Here is a 20,975-nt window from a genome sequence, read left to right as displayed (position 1 = left end):
CTGAAATTATATTTAAAAACAAATCTAATTCTTCCAGCCTCCATGGAGGTAAGCCAAGGTACATGCTCTCTCCACACCGTAAACTTTAGGCTCTTTTAGGATGTACCTTGACCAGTTAACGTGTATGAAGACTACACCCTTATGGAATAAAAGTCCAACCCCAGTAGGGTTAGGTTGAGAGCATGGCCAGATTCTGCTCCCAGATAGACAGAATGCACGGACCCATACCCCCAAATAATCGGATGGAACTTTAAATACCACTTTATTTCAGGTTTGCTATCAATGCACAAACAGCAAAGACTGATGTACAGTATACATGGTATACACAAAGCAGCCAGTACAATAGGCATTTCTGTCCTTCTGCCATACATCTTGCAAAAGAACCACAAAAAAACAAAACACCCCGCCCCCCACAACTGTGACAATTCTTGATGGTGTTGGGAACCAATTCTTTTCGATGGAAAGACACAAAGGGCAGCCCTTCAGGACCAGCTACACAACTGGAACTGGTAGGGGGTCAGCTGTGCTAGACACAGCAAACCCACCAATAAACATAATGTATATTCCTAAGGATGAGGGGTGGACTCTAAGACAGGGAAAGAGGTAAAGTAGAAGTGTTACATACAGACACTGATTGGTCTAGGGCCTGGTCCAGTCTGGCCTAGTGCAGAACTCTTTGACAACTCTGGTGACCGCTTGCCCAATGGGATTTCGTTTCCTTTCTCTTGATCCTATCCCACTAAAACATATTATTTCTCTTCTGTAACCAGTAACCAACCAGTCCAAGTTCTCTCTCCCCTATGCTGATACTAATTTTATATCATGAGAGATTATGGGAATGCTGAGAGTTGACACTATCTTATCAATGCTCATTGATCATTAAACACTGGGAAGAAAAGTGAAGTGAACACTCAAGAGCCGATTTGTTCTGGAGACTGGGTGCATTTTTAAGGAGATATCGGCTTATGTTAACCAGGGCCTTTAAATAGGATAAGATGCAGTGCTGAATCACAGCTGGAGTTAGGTAACAACAAGCCCCATCATCCATTCTGCACAGCATCAGTGAAGGACAGTGGGGAGAGAGAGTTGGTGTAATTTGGTGTAGCTCTATCAAAGTCAATGGCGTAATTAAGGCAACAGACCTATGCTGATTTACACCAGAGGAGGATCCAGCCCCGAAGCCCTAAATCTATCCATCAGAAAGGGGTTTTGCCATTGAAGAACTGTCTATAATCCCAGTGCTATAGTTCCTTGATCTGAAATCCAGCATTAGGTGTGGTTAACTCCCTTTGTAATAAAAAATCTGTTGAATTTCCAGGTGGGGTTATTTTGAAGCCCAGAGATCTTTGGGCCCAGTCCCGTCCCACCCAAGTCGATGCCCGAATTCCTACTTGCTTTAGTGGGACAAGGAAGAATCATCTTCCCCATAGACTGGAGAGGCTGCCTCACAAGACATTCCCTAACTACTGTTGCTCGCATCCCAACATCAGAGGGAATCCTCTGGATAATATAGGGCTTGGGGGCTGGAAAATGATCCATGGGCAAGGCTTGGACAGACCATTCATCATCGGCATGCAGATGCTCAGTGCAGCACTTTGCCTGTGAGACAGACTTTGTGCCCTTCAGTACATAGTTGTATGCTCAAACAAGAGATTTGGATGCTCTGTTCTGGGCCCAAACTTGGGAGGTGGGCTTGTGAGGGCAAGCTCGCTCTAGAAGAGTGTCCTATCAAAGTATATCCAGTGGGCTGGCTGGAAGGGGGCATGTTGGTAAGAAAGGGTATGATGGAGCCATAGGGAGCCCAGTAGAGGGGCAGGAATTGACAATTAGCCCATTGCCAAGCAACATTTGAATATGAGTTGTTCATGCACTTCAGCGTGCGGGGGGGTCTACAGCTAGCTGCCGTTCTCTGGCACTGGAAGGCGGTTGGTCTTCGGTTCAACGCCTGAGTTACAACCCAGCCAAGGGCCAATAATAAAAAATACTTTCCCCTGTTCTGGTATCTTCCATGCTAAGATCTCAAAAACCTTTGCAAAAAATGAGCAAGTATCGTGATCCCCATTGAACAGGTGGGGAAATCGGGCCCCAAGGGCCCCAATTCAGCAAGGCATATGCCTCACTTTAAACCGGTGAGTTGTCCCCTTGATGCCAGTGGGAACACTTGCAGACTTAGCCCTGGTCTACACTGGGGGCAGGGGGGGAAGGTAGCGATCTAAGTTATGCAACTTCAGCTACGTGAATATGTCGACGTACTTAGATCTACTTACTGCGGTGTCTTCACTGCAGTAAGTCGACAGCTGACGCTCTCCCATCGACTTCGCCTGTGCCTCTCGCCGAGCTGGAGTACAGGAGGCGACGGGAGAGCGCTTAGGGGTCGATTTATCGCATCTAGACTAGACGCAATAAATTGATCCCTGCTGGATTGATCGCTGCCTGCCAATCCGGTGGAATCCTGCAATCGCAGGGTGTGATTATAGCTTGAGTTGACCTACACAAACTACCCTCCGTCTAGCTAATCTGAGTCCTGGAGAAATGAAACTGTGCTGGTTTGTGCTTCAGCACGGGTTGTCCAAGCCTTCTTGGACCCCTGCTGATGCTAGCCTGGGCTGAAGCATTCATTACTGCAGCGTCACTGCTCCGGGACCCGAGCTTGCTAGATTAAAGCTAGCTCAGGTATGTCTGCACAAGATGTAATCACGCTCCACAATTGCAGGATAGACACACCCATAAAATTAGAGATGGGCTTAAGCAGGGTACGTAGCATAGATTTTAAGGCCAGAAAGGCCCACGCCATCATCTTCTGGGAGGAGAGTTAGTCCCCATTTCTTTTATACTTCAGCACCAAAGATCTCTATGTGTTTTTGAGAAATAACCCTGAACAAAGATGTTAGGAGAGTGCGAGTACTGGGCACGACGTGACAGTTAGTGACATACACTGAGCACCGTTTCAAAAAAAGACTCGGTATTTGCCACCCGTGGTAGTCACGCATAGAATACTCTTGGCAGCGTTTCTCATTCTTCCAACAGGAAGCACTGTGGTGGGGCACCATTGTGCAATACCTCCTAGAATTAAAGCCATATTCTCACATACACCGAGATCCCATTAAGCTTCAGCCGTGTAAAGGGGTCGTGGGAATGCAAGTTGTGCTCATTTTAAGGCACCTTTACATTATTAACAGAGCAAAAAGGGACCTACGTGTAAATGGTATTTGATCTAAAGAGGTTTCTTTAAAACACATACCCACCTTGTATTAGCGACACACTGCCCCTTCACACACCCTTCTCAAAGCACCATAAAGAGGCATAGTCTTCTGAGAGGATCCAATGGAAAAATGACAAAATGACCCCAGGTACGCAGGGTTTGCGTCAACCACGAGGAAGGAGAATAAAAATACAGATATTAAGCACCATAAGAATCTACGTTGTTCGGTCCATACACATGAAAAGCAAAAGCCGCCGATCAATGACCCGCATACAGCCCTGCATGACAACGCTGCTGCCCAAGTGTGGAGAGCAGCAACACATCGGCTGCGGAGTCATTGCTAGCAAGCCCTGAAGGCATCAGTTCTTAATAGACCCCAGCACTTTATTGCACCGGTCGTTAAGCAGTATAGTTTGTCATTCTTGCAATGGTAATTCCTTTTGGTCCCATCTAGCACTAGTGTTTCGGAGGTTGGGGCATGACCCTTTGAAGCCTAGAGGGAGGCTGGCCATGGCGATATAGAAACACACTCTTGTTGTCCTTGGTGTTTTGGTGGATCCCGGAGAGCAGTCCCCAGAGACCAATCCTGCCCTCGTTCCTGTCCTTCCCCCTCACGCCCATAGCATCCTCTGGATGGGGAGGGAGCCTGGACCGTTTGGCAGCTTCGAGGTAGATGTTTATTTTACTCCATCTCTGAGCAACCTGTTCTATAACACCACACTGGGCCCCTCTCACATGTGCACGCTCTCGCCCTGCGTACAAGTCCTTTGTCCACTGATATGCCCTATGTAACAGACCCCTCACCTCAGACAGCTCCCCCTCACCCTCCCCCCAGCTGCTGTTCAGCCTTCAGCCATTTATCTCCAGCCAGAGAGACACCAGGCCTTCTTTGGAAGCAGCGCCCGCGGGGTCAGCACGGCCTCAGGGTGCAGAAGTCCAGCTCCTGAGGCTTCTTCCTGAGGTTGCAGCGATCCCGAGGCAAGAGTTGGCCGGCCCGCGCCGTGCATTTCAACATGCGCCTCTTGAAGCCCCGGCCGCAGGTTTTGGAGCAGGGGGACCAGGGGCTCACCTCCCACGTGGGGCAGGGGTCGCCGCATATCCTGACATCGATGGGCCGCTGGGCAGCATCGCACACGGAGGCCAGTTGGCCGTAGGAGTCGCGACAGTGTACGGAGCGCTTCTGCAGCCCGTTGCCGCAGGAGACGGAACAGGCCTCCCAACCACTGGCCGCCCACTTGTAGGACACACGTTTGTAATTCGGCCTGCCCGGATCCAAGCGGTTGGACATGCTCAGGACGTGGTTGTTGAGCAGAGGCGGGCTTTTCCCGTCTTTCCGGTAAGAGGACTTGTCGTCTTTGCTCTCCTTGGGCAGGTAGAAGGAGTAGCGCACACGTGGTGGAGTCATCTTCCCCACTGACAGCACCTCCACGGTCAGCGGCTCCTGGATGGGCTTGAAGGCCTGGAGGCTTTCCACCGCCGTGCCCGTCCCACTGTACCGCAGCACGCTGCCCTTCACCATCAGGTCCCTCTCCACAGCCGAGACAATGAAGTGCCCGTTCAGCAGATACTTGCCTTGGCCGTTCTTCAGAGCTAGGTAGTTATCGTCGCTGATTAGGCCCTTGTAGCCCCGCTGCCTGATGTCAATGCTGGAGGCTCCTGCTGGGATGGTCACCACAAAGTTGTAGCCGTGCCTGTAAGAGAACAGCAGACAAGCCACCCGGGAGGTGGTGTTAGCACCACTGACATCACTGGGCATGGGCCTTTCATTCATAAGCTGTTGCTCTTAGAGGTGAGACTTGTCCTCTCTAGGGCTGGTGCTTCCCAAACTTCTCCCTCCTAGCTCTGCCAGGGCCCCTCCCCTTGCCTGAACCCTCCTCTGCTAGACCAATAGAGGGACCCCACAGCTCTGCCAATGTGCCTCAGTCCTGACCCACCGTACCCCATTCCAGCCGCGCCAGTGCTCTGCAGCCCTGCAGCAGCTCTATAGCTCTGTCCTTGAGACTTTCCCAGCCCTGAAAAATCCCCACAAGAGGTGCTGGACAGACAGCTTCAGGGTAGGCTTCCCTGTCCCCGCAATGGGCCTCAACCCTGACCTGAAGGGGTCACCTCTAGTGATGAGAGAGGAGTTCAGTCTCCATGGGTTTCCTTGGTCCCTCTGCTGAGATGGCTACCAAGGCAGGCAATTGTGGTGCTGAGTCTTTCTGATGTAGACACCTGAGCACTCGGAACCAGGCTGAGAGCAATCATTCATTTTACACAGTCCACTAGAAAGCCACTGTAAAACCATCCACTCACTCCCAACCTGGGCTGGGTCTGATTCAGAAACCTACAGCTGAAAGGGTCACTGGTCCAGGATCAGCCCCTGAGTCATCTAGTCCAGTGGCTCTCAACCTTTCCAGACGACTGTACCCCTTTCAAGAGTCTGATTTGTCTTGTGTAACCCCAAGGTTCACCTCACTTAAAAACTACTTGCTTACAAAACTATACAAAAGTGTCACAGCACCCTCTTACTGAAAACTTGCTTCCTTCTCATTTTTGCCATATAAAAATAAAAAATCAATTAGAATATAAATACCTCTATCTCTGTGTTTAGTATTTAGAGCAGTATAAACCAGCCACTGTATGAAATTTTAGTTTGGACTGACTTTGCTAGTGCTTTTTATGTAGCTTGTTGTAAAACTAGGCAAATATCTAGATGCATTGATGTACCCCCTAGAAGACCTCTGTATACCCCCAGGGGTACACGTACCCCTGGTGGAGAGCCACTGATCTAGCATACCCATTCGAGGTTCAACTGTAGACAGTTCACCCCCAGCGCAAGAGACCAGATTGAAACCCCTGAGAGTAGCCTAAAACTTGGAACCTTCTCCTCCAAAGAATCAGGGCCCACCGATGAAGCTAAAGACAGAGCTCCCATCCCTGGAAACAGTACCATTGGTCCCTCCCTTCCATGAGCCCTATGTTTTCTGAGGTCTATTTTATAGGGCACACAGGGAAAGCAGCAGGATCCTCTGGCACTCACATGGGTTTGGTGAACAAGCCCGAGACCTTCTTGCAGCTCTTGTTGTCTCCTCCACACACGCTGCACTTGTCAAACTTCTTCTTGGAGCCCAGCTTGCCGTCGCATCCCGCTTTGATGCATTTGCCCTGGACGCAGACCGAGGTGGATTCGGGCGCGCAGGGAGTGCCATCCACAACCTGAAGTTTACCCGTAGGCAGAGAGAAAGCACAAGCCATCAAGTCACTTTGTGCTCCGGTGAAGATATTTGCCCCACCTGTGCGTGTTCCGCCGGCATTCCAAGAAAGAACTTTTGGGTGCCCATCCGGGACTATCATAGCCCTACGGGCCAGTGAGCCAGCAGCCGCTCTAAGCTAAGTTGCCTGAGCAGCCCAGTATGGAGGAGGTGTTATGTTGGAGGACATAAAACCGCCTTTGCCTCCGTTCCGGGCTGTGCCTTCGAGAGGCACTCGAGAGGTGCTCTTTGACTGCTGACTGCCACGACTATAACCACATCTCTCTCTCTCTTTTTCCTCACATTGAATCCTGAGGGCAGCACCCTACAAACTAGTTGCTTTGGAGAGTTGATTAACTCTTTGACGGTGTCATGTGCACACCACATTCCCAGTCCCAAATCTGACAGCCGGCCCCGCCCTGTGCGTGTGAGCCAGAATCCCCGGGGGGAAGTGTCTAGTTGTTATCCTTTATTCCTGTTCTAGTGCCATAGGCATGCAAGCTGGGATGCTTTACAAACACAGGTCCAGGCATGGGACCAGATCCACAGCCGGTGTAAATTAGCACGGCTCCATTGATTTACACCAGCTGATCTGGCACATGACCTCTCATCTAATCCCCTTTATGCCCCATGATAACACCGATAGCCAAAGAACAGGCTAATTTTTCTTGAATCCCAGCCTCCGGGGCAGTGAATTCTAAACGTCACCCGCTGGGTCAAAAAAAAATCCTTCTGTTCATTCATTTCCAGGTGCCCTTGTGTTTCCCTATAGCCCCTTACCCGATTTCATTGACAGAGGCCCCCCTCCCCCCATGGTCCCCGGTTCACACTGTTTGTTCTCCTGCTCACCTTAGGAGCTAACACGTAGAAGTAACCGGTGCCATTAGCTCTGCAGATGAGCTTGCATTTGTCCCGAGGCGAGACTCCCGAGTACTTGGGGACCCAAGAGACGGTGGCGGTGAGCCGGTTGGTGCTGTGATTGTAGCCGTTGAAAGCCTCGCACTGCTCCTCTCGGAAACTCTTTCCTAGCTCTGGAAGGATACAAAGCATGCGTGGGCATTTCACTGGAGAGGACATCCTCAGCCATACAGTATCACACCATGGAATCTGGGGATGCCCAGGGTCAGATTCTTCTCTCCTTGCAACTGGTTTTACTCCAGTTCTGCTCCACTGACTTAAGTGGAGTCACTCCTGATTTACACGAGTGTGGCTAGGGTCTGGTTCCAAATGTATGGCTGGTCTGAGTTGGTCCCCAACTGGACTATTAAGGATTGTAAGTGTCTGCCAGACTATCTGGCTTTCTGGGTTTACTGAAGCAAATGAAGCTTTGGTGTTGCAATTAGTGAGACATGTTATGTCCTAGACTCTGAGGAAACTTGTCTGACTCTTTGTATAGTCAGGGCACCCCCAATGAAGAGATGATACAAGGGAGAGTGGTTTGTGGGGGTACGATAACAGTGGGACGGTATCACCAATGGTGGAGGGACAGAAAGCCACTTCAAGCCACACTCACAGCTAAGCCAGTGTCAGTTCCAGGGGTAACATCCCACAACCATTGCTCGAAACAACTGCCACCTTTTTACTCCAGGGAGAAATGAAACCGGCAAGACTGTAAAGTCTGCGTGCATGGCTCACGTCTTGGCAATCACTGCCTCATATTGCAGGCCATATCTAGTAAAGGGGGGACGGGGTGGACACGATGTTATTGCAGTCTTTCAGAAATGGGAACAAGATGTGTAATAAAAGATAATACAGCTCTTCACCCAAGGGTCTCAAAGGAGAGTAAATAGTATTATCCCCATTTTACAGATAGGGAAGCAGTGAGACACAGAGTTGGGCAGTGACTTGCTCAAAGCAACACAGTAAGAATATAAGAATGGCCATACTGGGTCTGCTGACAGTCGTCAGTGCCAGGTGCTTCAGAGGAAATGGACAGAACAGGGCAATTCTTGAGTGATCCATCCCCTGTCATCCAGTCCCAGCTTCAGGCAGTCAGAGGTTTAGGGACACCCAGAGCATGGGGTTGGATCCCTGACCATCTTGGCTAATAGATATGGATGGACCTATCCTCTCTGAATTGATCTAATTCTTTTTTGAGCCCAGTTATATTTTTGGCCTTCACATCATCCCTTGGCAATGAGTTCCACAGGTTGACTGTGCGGTGTGTGGATAAATACTTCCTTTTATTTGTTTTAAACCTGCTGCCTATTAATTTCATTGGGTGACCCCTGGTACTTGTGTTATGTGAAGGGGTAAATAATACTTTTTCTGCACACAATTCATGATTTTATAGACCTCTATCCTATCTCCCCTCTACCCCTCCCCCCCCCACAGTTGTCTCTCTTCTAAGCTAAGGAGTCCCAGTCTTTGGAATCTGTCCTCACAGGGAAGCTATTCCATGCCTCTGATCATTTTTGTTGCCCTTCTTGGTACCTTTTCCAATTCTAATATCTCTTTTTTGAGATGGGGCCACCAGCACTGCACACAGTATTCAACGTGTGAGCATACCATGGACATTCCAAACTATGTTTGTTTATTTTATCGGTGTATTTGGCACTCCTTGCAAGGCCTCTGAGCAGTGTGCAGTAAAACCTGAAGAAGACATCTGACAGTTATATTATTAGAAGAGACACAAAGAGACCCTATCCAGGAGATGGCAAGGAAAGAGTTAACCCTCTCTCCTGAGCAGAGGAAACTACAGCACATAGCTGCAGCCCGTCAGTGCAGAGATTGTGGCTCCTGTCCATGACTATGCCTGAGCCCAGCTGTGAAGAGTTAGGTAATTCCCCCCAGCACATTACAAGAGGCATGTGCGGGGAGAAAGCTGGAGCAGCTGGCATTAGGAGTTGGGTCCTGCTGGTGGGAAGGAGGAGGAAAAGTTAACTGAACAGGCCTTTCCAAATGGATCCACGCTTGAGCTGCACAAATCTTGGTTACTCTCCAGACCTTCTGAATAATTCTGTGAGAAGGCCACGCTCAGAAGACCTTCCAGAGCCTGGGGTATTGGTCTCACACTGTGCAGGGATGTTAGGGGGTTGTTAGATATCTATCTGAAAGGTTTTAGACTGCTGCCCATCGCCATGGTATCTGGGCGGCTTCCGCACATGATCAGTAAGAGTAGCAAAGCTCCAAGAGGATTTCATGGCATCTTTGGAAACTCTCTCTTTTTGGGGTCAAAATTCTGCTTGGGGGATGGTGTTTCGGGGGTTGGAAATAGAAAGCGGGGTTTGTATCATCAGTGTCACTGATGGGATCTGCCTTTCTCAAACTTGTGCAGCGTTTTCTAATGATACTCAGACACTGGACGTGCCTGACCTCCCCTGAAAGACTGTTCCCTAGCCAGAACCCCTCAGCTGACAGTGCTCTGTACCCAGCTCTCAGTGGCTTTGTTGTGGGCTTAGTGATCTGCATAGCCCCCAGAAGAGCACAGCTGTTGTGGTGGTGCATAGGGACAGGGTTGGTGGAAGGATGTTTCACGCCCTAGGTGAAACTTCCACCTTGCGACCCCCTCCCGTCCCCGAGCCACCACCCTGAGCCCTGCCCCCCCACGGTAGCTCCCACCTTCCGCCCTGAAGCACACCCCCCCCCACCCCAGCTCACCCCTGCCCTGCCTCCTCCCCAAGCACACCGTCGCTGCTTCACTTCTCCCGCCTCCCAGGCTTGCGGTGCCTAAGCTGATTGGCACCGCAAGCCTGGGAGGCGGGAGAAGTGAAGCAGGTCACCCCTGCTCCGCCTCCACCCCGAACACGCTGTGGCTGCTTCACTTCTCCCGCCTCCCAGGCTTGCGGCGCCAATCGGCTTAGGCACCGCAAGCCTGGGAGGCGCGTGCTCGGGGAGGAGGCGGGGCAGGGGTGAGCTGGAGCGGGGAGTTCCCCTGCGTGCCGCCCTCCCCCCCTTGCTGCAGGCGGCCCTCCCCGCGCTCCACTGCCTCAGCTCCCTCTGCCTAAATGCCAGCGGCGACCGGGGCTGCCGAAGATCCGGCCGCCGCGGTCGCTGCCGAAGAAAATGGCGCCCCCCAAATCCTAGCGCCCGGTCGCCTAAATGGTTGCACCGGCCCTGCCTAGGGACCATCATACGTAGTAACTTTGGAGTGTATAATCTCTCTCTCACACACATGAACTAGCACTATATTCCCCTGCCCTGCAAGCTGTGAAGTCACTTCCACCTATCCAGTGCGTAATATTCTACTGTAGTACCATGGCCAGGCCTGGTTCTCTGATTGGGTAAGCTGGCGATGCTCTGTTGGCTTCAATAAAATAGGCTGCTATAAATGACTGCACACAGCAGCAAGGCCAAGGAGAATTGGGCTCACTGTCTCTAGCGAAATTGTCCCTAAACTTTCAAACCGGGCAGTGGTTGCTATGGCGATGCTAGCTACAGCTCGTCGAAAATGTTTGACATTTTTTCCAAAATGTTCTTGCTTATTTTTTGCCAGCTTAAAGTGCTCAGAATGTTCCAGAAAATTGGATTTTTGATTACAGTTACTTTGCGTGCGCGCAAAAAAATTCTGCCTATTTTTCACATGCTCTAACTTTAGTTCTGCTGTGCACAGATGAAACAACAGTTGCAGACATCTGTCCGAGCTTTAGTCTCTGATGATGTATTGTTTGCCTTATACTACAGGTGGAGTTAGGTCAGATGGTACCAGCTGCAAATACCACCTCCTAATCAACGTGGGCAAATTAAAAACCCAAACCAGCTATTTTCAGGTGTGGTTAACTTTCCCTTTCTGCCCCATCAACCAGGTTTCGTGGGCCTTTGAATGTTGGCCAGGGCAGAAATACCATGAGAACTGGGATTTTTATGGTATTTCCAGCTCAGCTGGATTGAGTGGAAATAGAGCAGAGAAGGAATGAGCCAAAGTGGATTCTACTAAAAGACACAAGCACCCATTAAACTGTTACCTACTTTAGATCTCCCCAGACCCATTGTAAACTGATATTTAGAGCTGTTTTCTTCGCTTCTGGCATGAAAATCCCTTCTGACTGTCTGTTTTCCCTCATTCGCCTGCTCAGTTTTGCAGTCTCAAGAGGTTGAGACACCGCTCTGTTGTTTTTGTATCCGTACTGACCACACACTCAACCTGTGGAACATTTTTCCATCCCATCACAGTGTCTGAGTGTCTCACAGTCTTTCGTGTTTTTATTCTCACGACTCCCCTGCGAGGTAGGCAGTGCTGTTGTCCCCATTTCACTGACGGGGCACTGAGGCCTAGAGAGGCTAAGTTACTTGCCCGAGGCCACACACCGAGTCTGTCTCTAGGTACTCTAACCACTGAACTGCCTTCCTCTGGTACCTACTGAGATCTCTAACTTGATTTGCAGACCAGAGAGATTTGTGTCACCTGCAGAAAAGCTGCCCAACTTTTGGGGTCACCTGACCCAAACCTCCTGAGGCTCACACCTCCAAAACCCTCATCCGCCACTAACTTCAGTGACACCTAACAGCACCATTAGCACAATGGAGAACCAACAGCAACGGGACTGAGCGGGATAGCAGGTAGCTGTTTGGGATTGGTGGTTTGCTTGAACATGTACAGCTCTTTGCAAGGCCCAACTGTGCCCATTAGAAACTAGTGCCAGGGCAGGTCTCTGCCCTCCCGGCTGGCCCCATCCCTTGGGGAAACCTCACCTGACTCAGAACAAAGGTCGAGGTTACAGGAGCGGTATTTGACTCGGACACCTTCGCAGTACTTCCCTCCATTGGCAGGCGCTGGGCTGTTGCACTCGCGCTTGGCTAGCTGGACTCCCCCACCGCAGGTCCGAGAGCACTGCCCGTATGGGGTCCACTTCCCCCAGCTGCCTTCCACCTGCGGGAGAGAGGGTGTTAAGAGGAAAACCCCTTTGCCCTACAGCCAGGTCTCTTCAAAAGCAGCCCGGCGTGCAATATTTGGGTCCCCTATGGAGGGAATCAGACTCAGATGGGGGTACCCAGCATTAAGCAGAAGGGACTCTACCCTCTATAGCTGCCACACCCAGCATAAGCCATTCACACCTGGTGCCATGAGAAAACACTTGCCAGGCACCAAGAGGAGAGCAGAGCTGCTTCAGAGCGACGTTTTGGGCGTAGCTCTGTCCTGGGGCAAGAGCTAAGTCGAGGGGGGCCTCAGCCTGAGCAACCAGGGCCGCAAGTCCTTTGCAAAAGATAATCATTTGTTTCCTCCTCTTCTCCATCCCCACAAGCGCATTTGCTGTTTATACACCTGCTGGGGACTCAGTTTGGCCTCCTGGGTTACAGATGGGAAGTGGGGGCCTTTCCAATCTAGCTTGCCGACTTTCCGCAGTGCTTGGAATTGGCTGGCCTGTTTGCAACAAGTTCAAGCAACACACCCCGTCACAGCCAGCGTCTTGGATGGCGGCCGTGGAGATGAACTCCACTCTGAGCCCTCCAAGTGCTCGCTCCGTGGTGAGGCCGCTTCATGAAGAGTACGCTGCGGCTATCCGGTCTGGAGGAGCCCTGGATAACTGCAGCCAGACCCAGCGCCCTGGGGAATCGGTCACGATGGCTGGGTTCAAGGACGATGATGACTAGCATGCCTGTGCAAGTGGGGAATGGACAAACCCCTTCAACTTCTGGCTGCTTTCCTCCCTGCAGCGGGGTACAGCCCGGTGGCTTTCAGCCATGCCCCTCCCGTGGCCAGCCCCTGGGAGAGCATTGGCACTACGTCGCCTGGTTTCAGTGCACAAAGAACTCTGAGCTACATGTTCTCAGCATCAGCCCAAGCTGCCTTGCCGAGCTTCACCTTATATACCCCCTGCCCTCCCCACTCACATCCCCCAGCACGGAGCGGTTAGGTACTCACCCTGTACTTACTGATGTTATGCCTCTCGACACACGTGCCCTTCAGGCAGAACCTCCCCTCCCCGCAGCTGGTGCCGTCGGCCCAGGGGAAGTGGCGCGTCTGGCAAACAATCTGACCCCGGGCTTTCCCCGTGCACCAGAGCTTGGTGCAGTATTGCATGTAGGGGCAGGGTTTGGAGCCGAGGCCGAAGGCCAGCTCGCACTGCTGGTTGAGGTTGTAGCTGGCCCCAGGGAGGTCCTCCGGCAGCGAGATGGGCTTGATGGGCTGATCCAGCAGGCAGTCCCCTGCGGGGCAGTGAGAGAAATATTAAATGGGAGATACCATTCAACTGACCAGGCATTCAATACATGGTGTTGCTGCACCCAAGCCTTGGAGAGCATGCAAAGCAGACGTTCATGGCTGGTGCTGACAGACCCATTACTTGGCACCATATAACTTGTGGAACTCACTGCAGCAGGAGGCCAGCAAGTAAAGCTACAGCTGGATTTTCTTCTCTCTTAACAAGGCCTGTGTGATTTTTCTAATCAACAGCATTTGTCGTTTCCATGGTTTCCATCCAGTTCCTACAGGTACAGAGGTCCATTACACAAAACCTACCAATGCAACTGGCACTGACTAGCAGCTCCATCAGACTGGCCAGTGATCAGCCTCCCCTCACCCTTAGAAGTAACTATTGAGCTTTTGAGATCGGTCTAGGGGATTTAGGCACACGTCTCCTATTAAAGCCGAATGCCCTTGAAAATCTCAGCCAACCCCTCCAGGTCACAAGACATAAGCATGTTGGCCGTGAGTTGTTCAGAGGCGCGTCCCAGGAGAGGGCTGCAGGAGTTGTGTATCTAGCCCTTACATCATGTAGACCCCACAACAATGAGCACAATAGAGATGGTGCATGCAGAGGGAGGGGATGTCAGTGGGCAGAGGCAGGAGGACTCTCTAGCCTGACCTGGCTTTGGTTTAGCCAGGTTGAAACCAAGAAACCACTGAGTCCGAGTTAGCCACGGCCCAAGCTGATCTGCCCTCGGCCGCTATTGACTCCCTGCATGAACGCAGCTTATATGATTTACTGCTTGCCAAAAGTAAACTGTTTAAAAAGGGAAAACTGTGCTGGAGTCTGTGGAGCCGAGGGACGTCCCAGCTCAGCTGTGTGAGGGCTTCAAGGCTGCAGACATCTGGTGTGAGGAGCACAGATGCTTTTTCCCTCCCCACCCCCACATCCCCATGAGAGGGAAAGGCTCTGTTCTTCACACTTAAAGCTCCTGAACTGCAGGGCCAGTTTTAAACCAAGTCCCAGCGGGCGAAATGGGACTGGTGACCCACAGCTGGGAGAAGGCGAGGTAAAAGCCCGGGCTGCACTGACCCAGAGCACCGGGATGGAGCGGATCTCACCACAGAGCAAGCATGGGTCCCGTCACCAGAGTAGGTAGCTACAGGCTCCCAACGCCTGCCCTCGCTGCTTACCCATTTCTCCTCCCCGCAGTGTCTCCGCACTTTGTGTCTGAACCCTTGCCAGCTGGATGGCCCCTCTGGGCAGGGATTTGGCCCCTCCATCTGTTTTATTAAGTGCTGCACGCCTTCACGGCACCTAAGACACCGATAACGACGAGCCACCGTCAGCAACGGCAGCCAAGTCCCCCTTCCCAGCGCGCCCAGCTCACCGTGCCCGCTGTCCAGGAAGTCGGTGATTATGGCGGCACTACAGGCCGACCAGGGGTTGGCGCGATCGATCTGTATGAGGGTGGGTGACATCATGTGGTTGGTCTTCAGCCTGCCGAAGACTTCCTCACAGACCTTCACGTTGTCGTGGGGCATGTTGAACACGTGCCCTGGAAGAGCAAGAGGGGCCGTTAGTCGTCCCGAGCTGTCGCGCAGCGCTTTTCACCCGTAGATCTCAGAGCAATTCACAACGTCAGTCCCATGATCCCCATTTTACAGCTGAGAAACCTGGGGTTCTGAGAAGCCAAGTGACTTGTCTGAGAAGCCTAGGGCAGAGCCAGGAGAAGAAGCCAGGAGGCCCATGTCTGAGCCACAAGGCCATCCTTTCGTCACAAGGCAACTTCTCCTTCTCTAGCAGGAGGCTCTGATCTGACCAAGTCTCCTATACGTGGGTAGTGCGCTTAGTCTCAGTTTATATACGTATCTGGCTAGTCCCCTAGGATCCGGCAAGCTGCGCCACAGACCACTGGCACGGACCCTGCTCTAGCTAATGCCGCGAAGCCCTCATTTGCTTTGATGACCCACCACACCTATATGAGCCCTGCTGTAACAGCCAAACCATCATTGCCTTAGTAGATGATGTCTCTCCCCTCCGCCCCTGTGTGATCTTCCCGGATGCTAATGAGTCACATCACCCCAAATCTTGGCCACTCTGGCTAAGCCAGACGAAATCCTTTTGCTTGTGGGACTAACAGCTCTGAAATACCTACAGCCCGGTGGTTAATGGTCTGGGTGTTCTGTCCCCCTGACCCCGGGCTCCACAAGCTCTGTTCCTTGTGTTTAAATCAGATCGCCCTTAAGACGGACAAGTTATAAGACTGCCAGTGGGGTCTCTGAGCCGGCACTTTGCTGGCCAAAATGCACACCATCTGCTTCATGTATGGATGCGGGTTATTCAGCGAGAAAAGAAGGAAAGGAAGAAAGAAAGAACATTGAAGAGAGAGAGCGATTTCATTGCTCAACCCCCCCAGGGACTGCAAGTGTCTCTGGATTTAGGTGCGTGCCTAATGCATCCCAGCCTTGGTGTGTTATTTCAGGACACCCGAATCCTGGAAACTGAACAAAAGTGGCAATAACAACAACAAAATATAGCTGGGACGCCTGACCCGCCCGCACTGGCCCCACTCGCTTTCCTAGCAGCTGTTTTCCAACAGTTCGTCTCTCGCCTCCCAGAAGCGCTGGGAAGAAAGCCGGTGCGTCTCGCTTTCTCACCCCGAGGTGGAGTTTCCCCAGAAAGCTGTTCCGGACACTTGGCTATTGTCTAAACTTCCTGAGGCTGCAATTCAGGGTTATTTTAAACATCTCAGGCTTTCCTCCCTCCCCCTTCCCTCCTAATTATGGAGCCATAAACATTAGCAGGTTTGGGATATGGGTTGGGGTTTTTTTTCCCCCCAGGTGGCAACCGCAGCCTGGGGCTCCACGTCTCTGCTGTGGGTTTGGTTAAAGTGGCAGCTTTCTAAGCCACAGAATGATGGATGGAGGCGTTCGCTATTAAAACCAGAAATGGTCTGGCAACTGTTTGAGGGACAACATGCGAGGCAGAGGCATGAGAACACAGGGAATGAATGGCTTGCCCGGGAGATCAGACACTCATGCGGGCCATGGAAGCACACCCCCGGTGATGCTAGCATTGAACAGCAAGGGGAACAGAGAGTCAGCAAACTGTACAAGAAAACGCAGTCATGCTTTTCTCAGCGGGGCAGCATATTCCAGTGGGCTTGGAATCAGGACTCTGAGTTCTATCCTGACTCTGCCACCGCCTTCCTGTGTGACCTGGGGCATGTCACTTCGCTCTCCTGCACTTCAGATTCCCACTGGGTGCCACGCGCTTTGAGACCTGTGAAGTTGAGGCACAGGGGTGGGTCCAGAAAGCCAAATTCTGTTCCCACAAAAGCCGCGCCGCAAACAAACGAGGGAGCAGCCACAAAAGGGGACGGGCAGGTGCTGCCCTGAACTTCAGCCCCTTACCCAGCTCGTGAGCCGTGGTGAAGGCGGATGGCAGCCCGTCGTCCTCGATGACCGAGCAGCTGCGCTTGGGGTCACACATGGTGCCAACGTCGGCCATCCCCAGGGTGTCGCAGGTGGTGGCACCACACAGATCCTGCAGAGAACATGGGGAGAGGACAAATTGGACCAGTTAGCGGCAGGCAAGGATTGCACGGATGCTACAGACCCTGAGACGCCAGAACCAGAGGACCCCTCTGAGATGCCAGCACGTGGCTTTTATTATTGCACTAACTAACCCCTAGAAAACAAGAATGATAGGAGACAACAGGATAGGAACCATACATCCCTGTTTACAGTGAGTAGGAGCCAGGAAACCTTTGTGGCTCACTGACCTAAAATACACACCACCTTGGGCTGTCCAGTGCGATGAAATGACACGTTTGGAATTAACCCTGGCATCAGCGATACCATATATATAACATCTTCCTGAGTCTTCAGTGACACAGATTCCTGACTTCTAAGGCCCTTATAGACAGGGAAGGGGCCCAGCCTAAACACCAGGGGAGGCAGCCTGACTTCTTTTTGTTTCAGAAGGACAAAGGGCCTGACCCAAAGCCCCCTGAAGTCAATGGGAGGGCTCCTGGCTTTGGATCAGACCCAAAGGAAGGAGACAGGTCAGTTTCTCACCTCTGCTTGGCTGTGAGAGGTTGATGGGTCAGTTCCAAAGTCTGTTGAATTCATTGGAAAGGCTCCCATTGACTTCCGTGGGCTTTGGCTCAGGCCCCATGCCAGCGCTGCACTGGGAGCAGGCAGGCAGTCTGAGTTAAACAAGAACTGGCCCCACCTTCGCCCGCAATTCAAACGGAAATTGAAATTTTAAGGGCCAGAAGATTATTCCATTCCTTCCCCTCTCCCCTTTCAGTTTCATAGTGGCTCCAGACTGTCTGAGTTCTGGATGGGTCCAGAAGCACTGGAGAACTGTGAACTCGTAAGAGAGTATTTCCAGGGCATAGCAGAAATGGCACAAAGAAGCACCTGATTGCCAGATTCCCAGCCTGATTCTGCAAATCCCAGAGGTTCAGAGGAGCCAGGCTGCAGAGGGATTATCTGAACCAAAGCTGTGAACTGCCTGAGATTTGTCCAGCACTAGTCTGTCTGATTGAAACCAAAGCAGGACTAGTCCCTGCCAGAGGATAGCCTGAGGATGCCCTCTGTCGTAGAGTATCTGTCCGCTCTCACAATGGGCTTCTGCACAATGGGGATATTTTTTAAGCATAGGCAAATATCATCAAAATATTCTGCACACTTGCTTATTGTTATAGGCACAGTGCATACACATGCATATTCATTTTCGTTATTGATGATGTGTATTACTAAAGCGCCTAGAGGCCCCAGCTGAGATCAAGACCCCAGAGGGCTAGACACTGTATCAACATAGAGGCAGACATATGAGTTTAGAGTCGAAATGCCTCAAAGAGTTTAGAGTCGAAATGCTCCAGACTGCCAAAGGATGGGGAGCTTGGGACAGCTGGGGAAATTGACACAAACACCAAGATTTTCAAAAGGGACTGGCGATTTTGAGTGCCCAACTCAAGACACCTTAAACAAGATGTGATTTTTTCAGAAAGCGCTGAGCATCTGCTCTCTGAATATCAGGTCCCTTTCAGGTGTCTCAGATTGGGTCCACAAGAACTGAGATATCCAAAGTCGTAAGTAAATCTTGACTGGAGAGATGAAGTGACTTGCCCCAGGCCCTACAGGAAGCCTGTCCTACAGCCCAGGAGTTGAAGTTAGGCTTTCTGTCTCCCTGGCTAGCACCTTAACCACCAGACCAGCCCTCCTCCTTCAAATATGCAAACAGTGCACCAGTTTCCCCTAACATTTGCTTAAACTCCCCTACCCTAAACAAGCTATTTGCAGCTCTCAGCCCTCACAGGTCATTGCAGTTTATCTGTGCGCTCCAGACACAGATGGCTCACACAAGCCAGTGAATGTCATACACAAGCCAGTGAATGGCATGATTCATTCTCCGGAGGAGGAGATGGCACTCTGTGAAGCTTGCAGGGAATGGGCTGCCTTTTTAACCAATGGATTGAACCCTGATAATGATAATCCTACTTTGCACCACTCATCCTAAGATCTCAGAGCGCATTTCCAAGAGGGTAAGTCTCACTCTCCCCATTTTACAGATGTGGGGACTGAGGCATAGAGTAGGGAAGTAACAGCTCCGGAAAGAGAAGACCTATACCCATGCTCTCGCCCCCAGCTGGTGCTGTCTCTGTGCCACACCAAAGGAGAACCTTTCAGAAGGAATGAGCATGGAAGTGGCGGAGGAAGAGAAACGGATGGGGGAGCCGTGCCGGAGATGAAGGATGCAGTTGTGAGACTGTACCTACTAGGAAGGGTGGTCCAGTGGTTAAAATGCTAATCTGGGGCTCAGGAGAGTGGGGTTTGATTCCTATTTCTGACACACCCCTATGAGATGGGGGCTTTCTAAACACCTGAGGCAGATAGACTTACGGAAGCAGGTAGGTGGGGAGATTACCCCCAGCCCCAAAGAGAGGAACAAGGGGGTTTCTCTGTCAAACCCAGAACAGCCTTTCATAGAGGAAGCTTCTCCCACTCTGATGAGGTGCTGCCGAAAGGGTCCTTGCAGCTGGGGAAATCTGCAGCCTCCCAGTTAACACCAGAGAGAGGTAAGTTTTATCTCCCAGCTGGAAACCCTGAAGGCAACTAGTTGCTCTCCTTGTAACCCATTCCCCTTCTTTCCCAGGCTGGGAGGTTTAGGTCTGACCCAACTTTTCCCCCTAGTTCCCATGTGACCACACAGACAATGCTGAAGAAGACAATAGTGACAGCCACTGAAAGCAGAAGCCCCAAACAGGGGTCATGCCATTCGCTCTGCTGGAGTTGTTCGGAGCCAGGACTGACCATGTCTACCAGATGTTGCTTATGGAGACAGAGGCTGGTATATAGACTTCAGCTGGGCAGTGCCATTGCCAGATATAAATTGCTTCCTTATTTTGTAGTTCACAGGCGAAGAGAACCAGATTGGCTCACTACATCAGGGCCTGGAATTCCCTTAAACCAGAACACATGCAGTCATGTTAATAGTCTACTACATAACAGAGATAACAGAGATGTTGGGGATGCACAGCCACGGGGGGAAGGGAAATTTCCCCTCTGAAAGAACTGCAATCCAAGCAGGGCACTTGGAGTCAGGACTCCTGGGTTCTTCTCACACCTCTGCCACTGACGAATCACTTAAACCAGAATCTTCACCCTCAGGTGCCTAAAGTCAGACACAGTATTGATTATCTTAGAGCACCCCCAAGCATGCTCGACATTTCACAGGAGACATGATAAGCACAGGCCCTGCCCCAAGGAGCATCCAATCTAAATTCCAGAGGAGGGGTGGGTGTGGAAGGAGCCAGGTTACAAGAGGTGTAACCCCTCTTTCAGAAGCGCTGAGCACCCACAACTCCTGCTGAGGTCAATGGGAACTGCCGGGGCTCAGCGCCTCTGGTGAAACCAGACCAATTATCTGGATGTCAAAATATGGATTTTGGTACGGCAGTTTGACGGTTTGGGTCTTTAACCTCTCAGTGCCTCAATTTCCCCATCTGTAAAAGGCAGGTGGTGACCCTTACACACCTGGTATGGAGCGAGTGATGAGAATGCATTCATTAGGGTCAGCTCCTGCATTATTAAAATCTGTGGGAGTTTTGCTATTGTCTGCAAAGGGGGCAGGATTGGGGCCAGAATCCCTGTACGGTGCTTGGACCATCACATTCCTTGAGTGAAAGATCTAGGGTCAATTCTTGGCTCTGCCACAGACTCTCTGGATAACCTTGGGCAAGTCACTTAGCGTCTTTCTAGCTCAGTTTCTCATCTGTTAAATAGGGATAACCACATTTCCTTTCTCCCAGCCTTTGTCTGTTCTGTCTATTTCAATGATGAGCTCTTTGAAGGAAGGCCAGGGGATTGTACCTCGCTTTATGTCTAAAGAGGGCCCAGCAACAACAGAGCCTAGATCTCTCTTGAGGCCAATAAGTGCTACTGTAATACAAATCATATG

General features: G+C 51.3%; 1 protein-coding gene across 1 annotated transcript in view; it reads right to left on the bottom strand.

Moving 5' to 3' along the window:
- Positions 1–404: 404 nt before the first annotated feature.
- The window catches only part of ADAMTS15 (ADAM metallopeptidase with thrombospondin type 1 motif 15), a 31,358-nt gene continuing 10,787 nt past the window's right edge, over positions 405–20,975 (bottom strand). Inside the window, exons 2-8 of the mRNA XM_054005637.1 lie at positions 16,919–17,051; positions 14,893–15,060; positions 13,238–13,521; positions 12,067–12,244; positions 7,285–7,466; positions 6,225–6,400; positions 405–4,893 (exon numbers count right to left, since the gene is read on the bottom strand). Of these exons, the coding sequence (XP_053861612.1) occupies positions 4,113–4,893; positions 6,225–6,400; positions 7,285–7,466; positions 12,067–12,244; positions 13,238–13,521; positions 14,893–15,060; positions 16,919–17,051 (1,902 nt within the window). The 3' untranslated portion in view covers positions 405–4,112. The remainder of the gene's footprint in view (positions 4,894–6,224; positions 6,401–7,284; positions 7,467–12,066; positions 12,245–13,237; positions 13,522–14,892; positions 15,061–16,918; positions 17,052–20,975) is intronic.

This window comes from Malaclemys terrapin, chromosome 15 (assembly GCF_027887155.1).
Source record: "Malaclemys terrapin pileata isolate rMalTer1 chromosome 15, rMalTer1.hap1, whole genome shotgun sequence".
Lineage (NCBI taxonomy): Eukaryota > Metazoa > Chordata > Testudines > Emydidae > Malaclemys > Malaclemys terrapin.
Note: the sequence above shows the minus strand (reverse complement) of the source record. Positions and strands in the feature narration are given on the sequence as shown.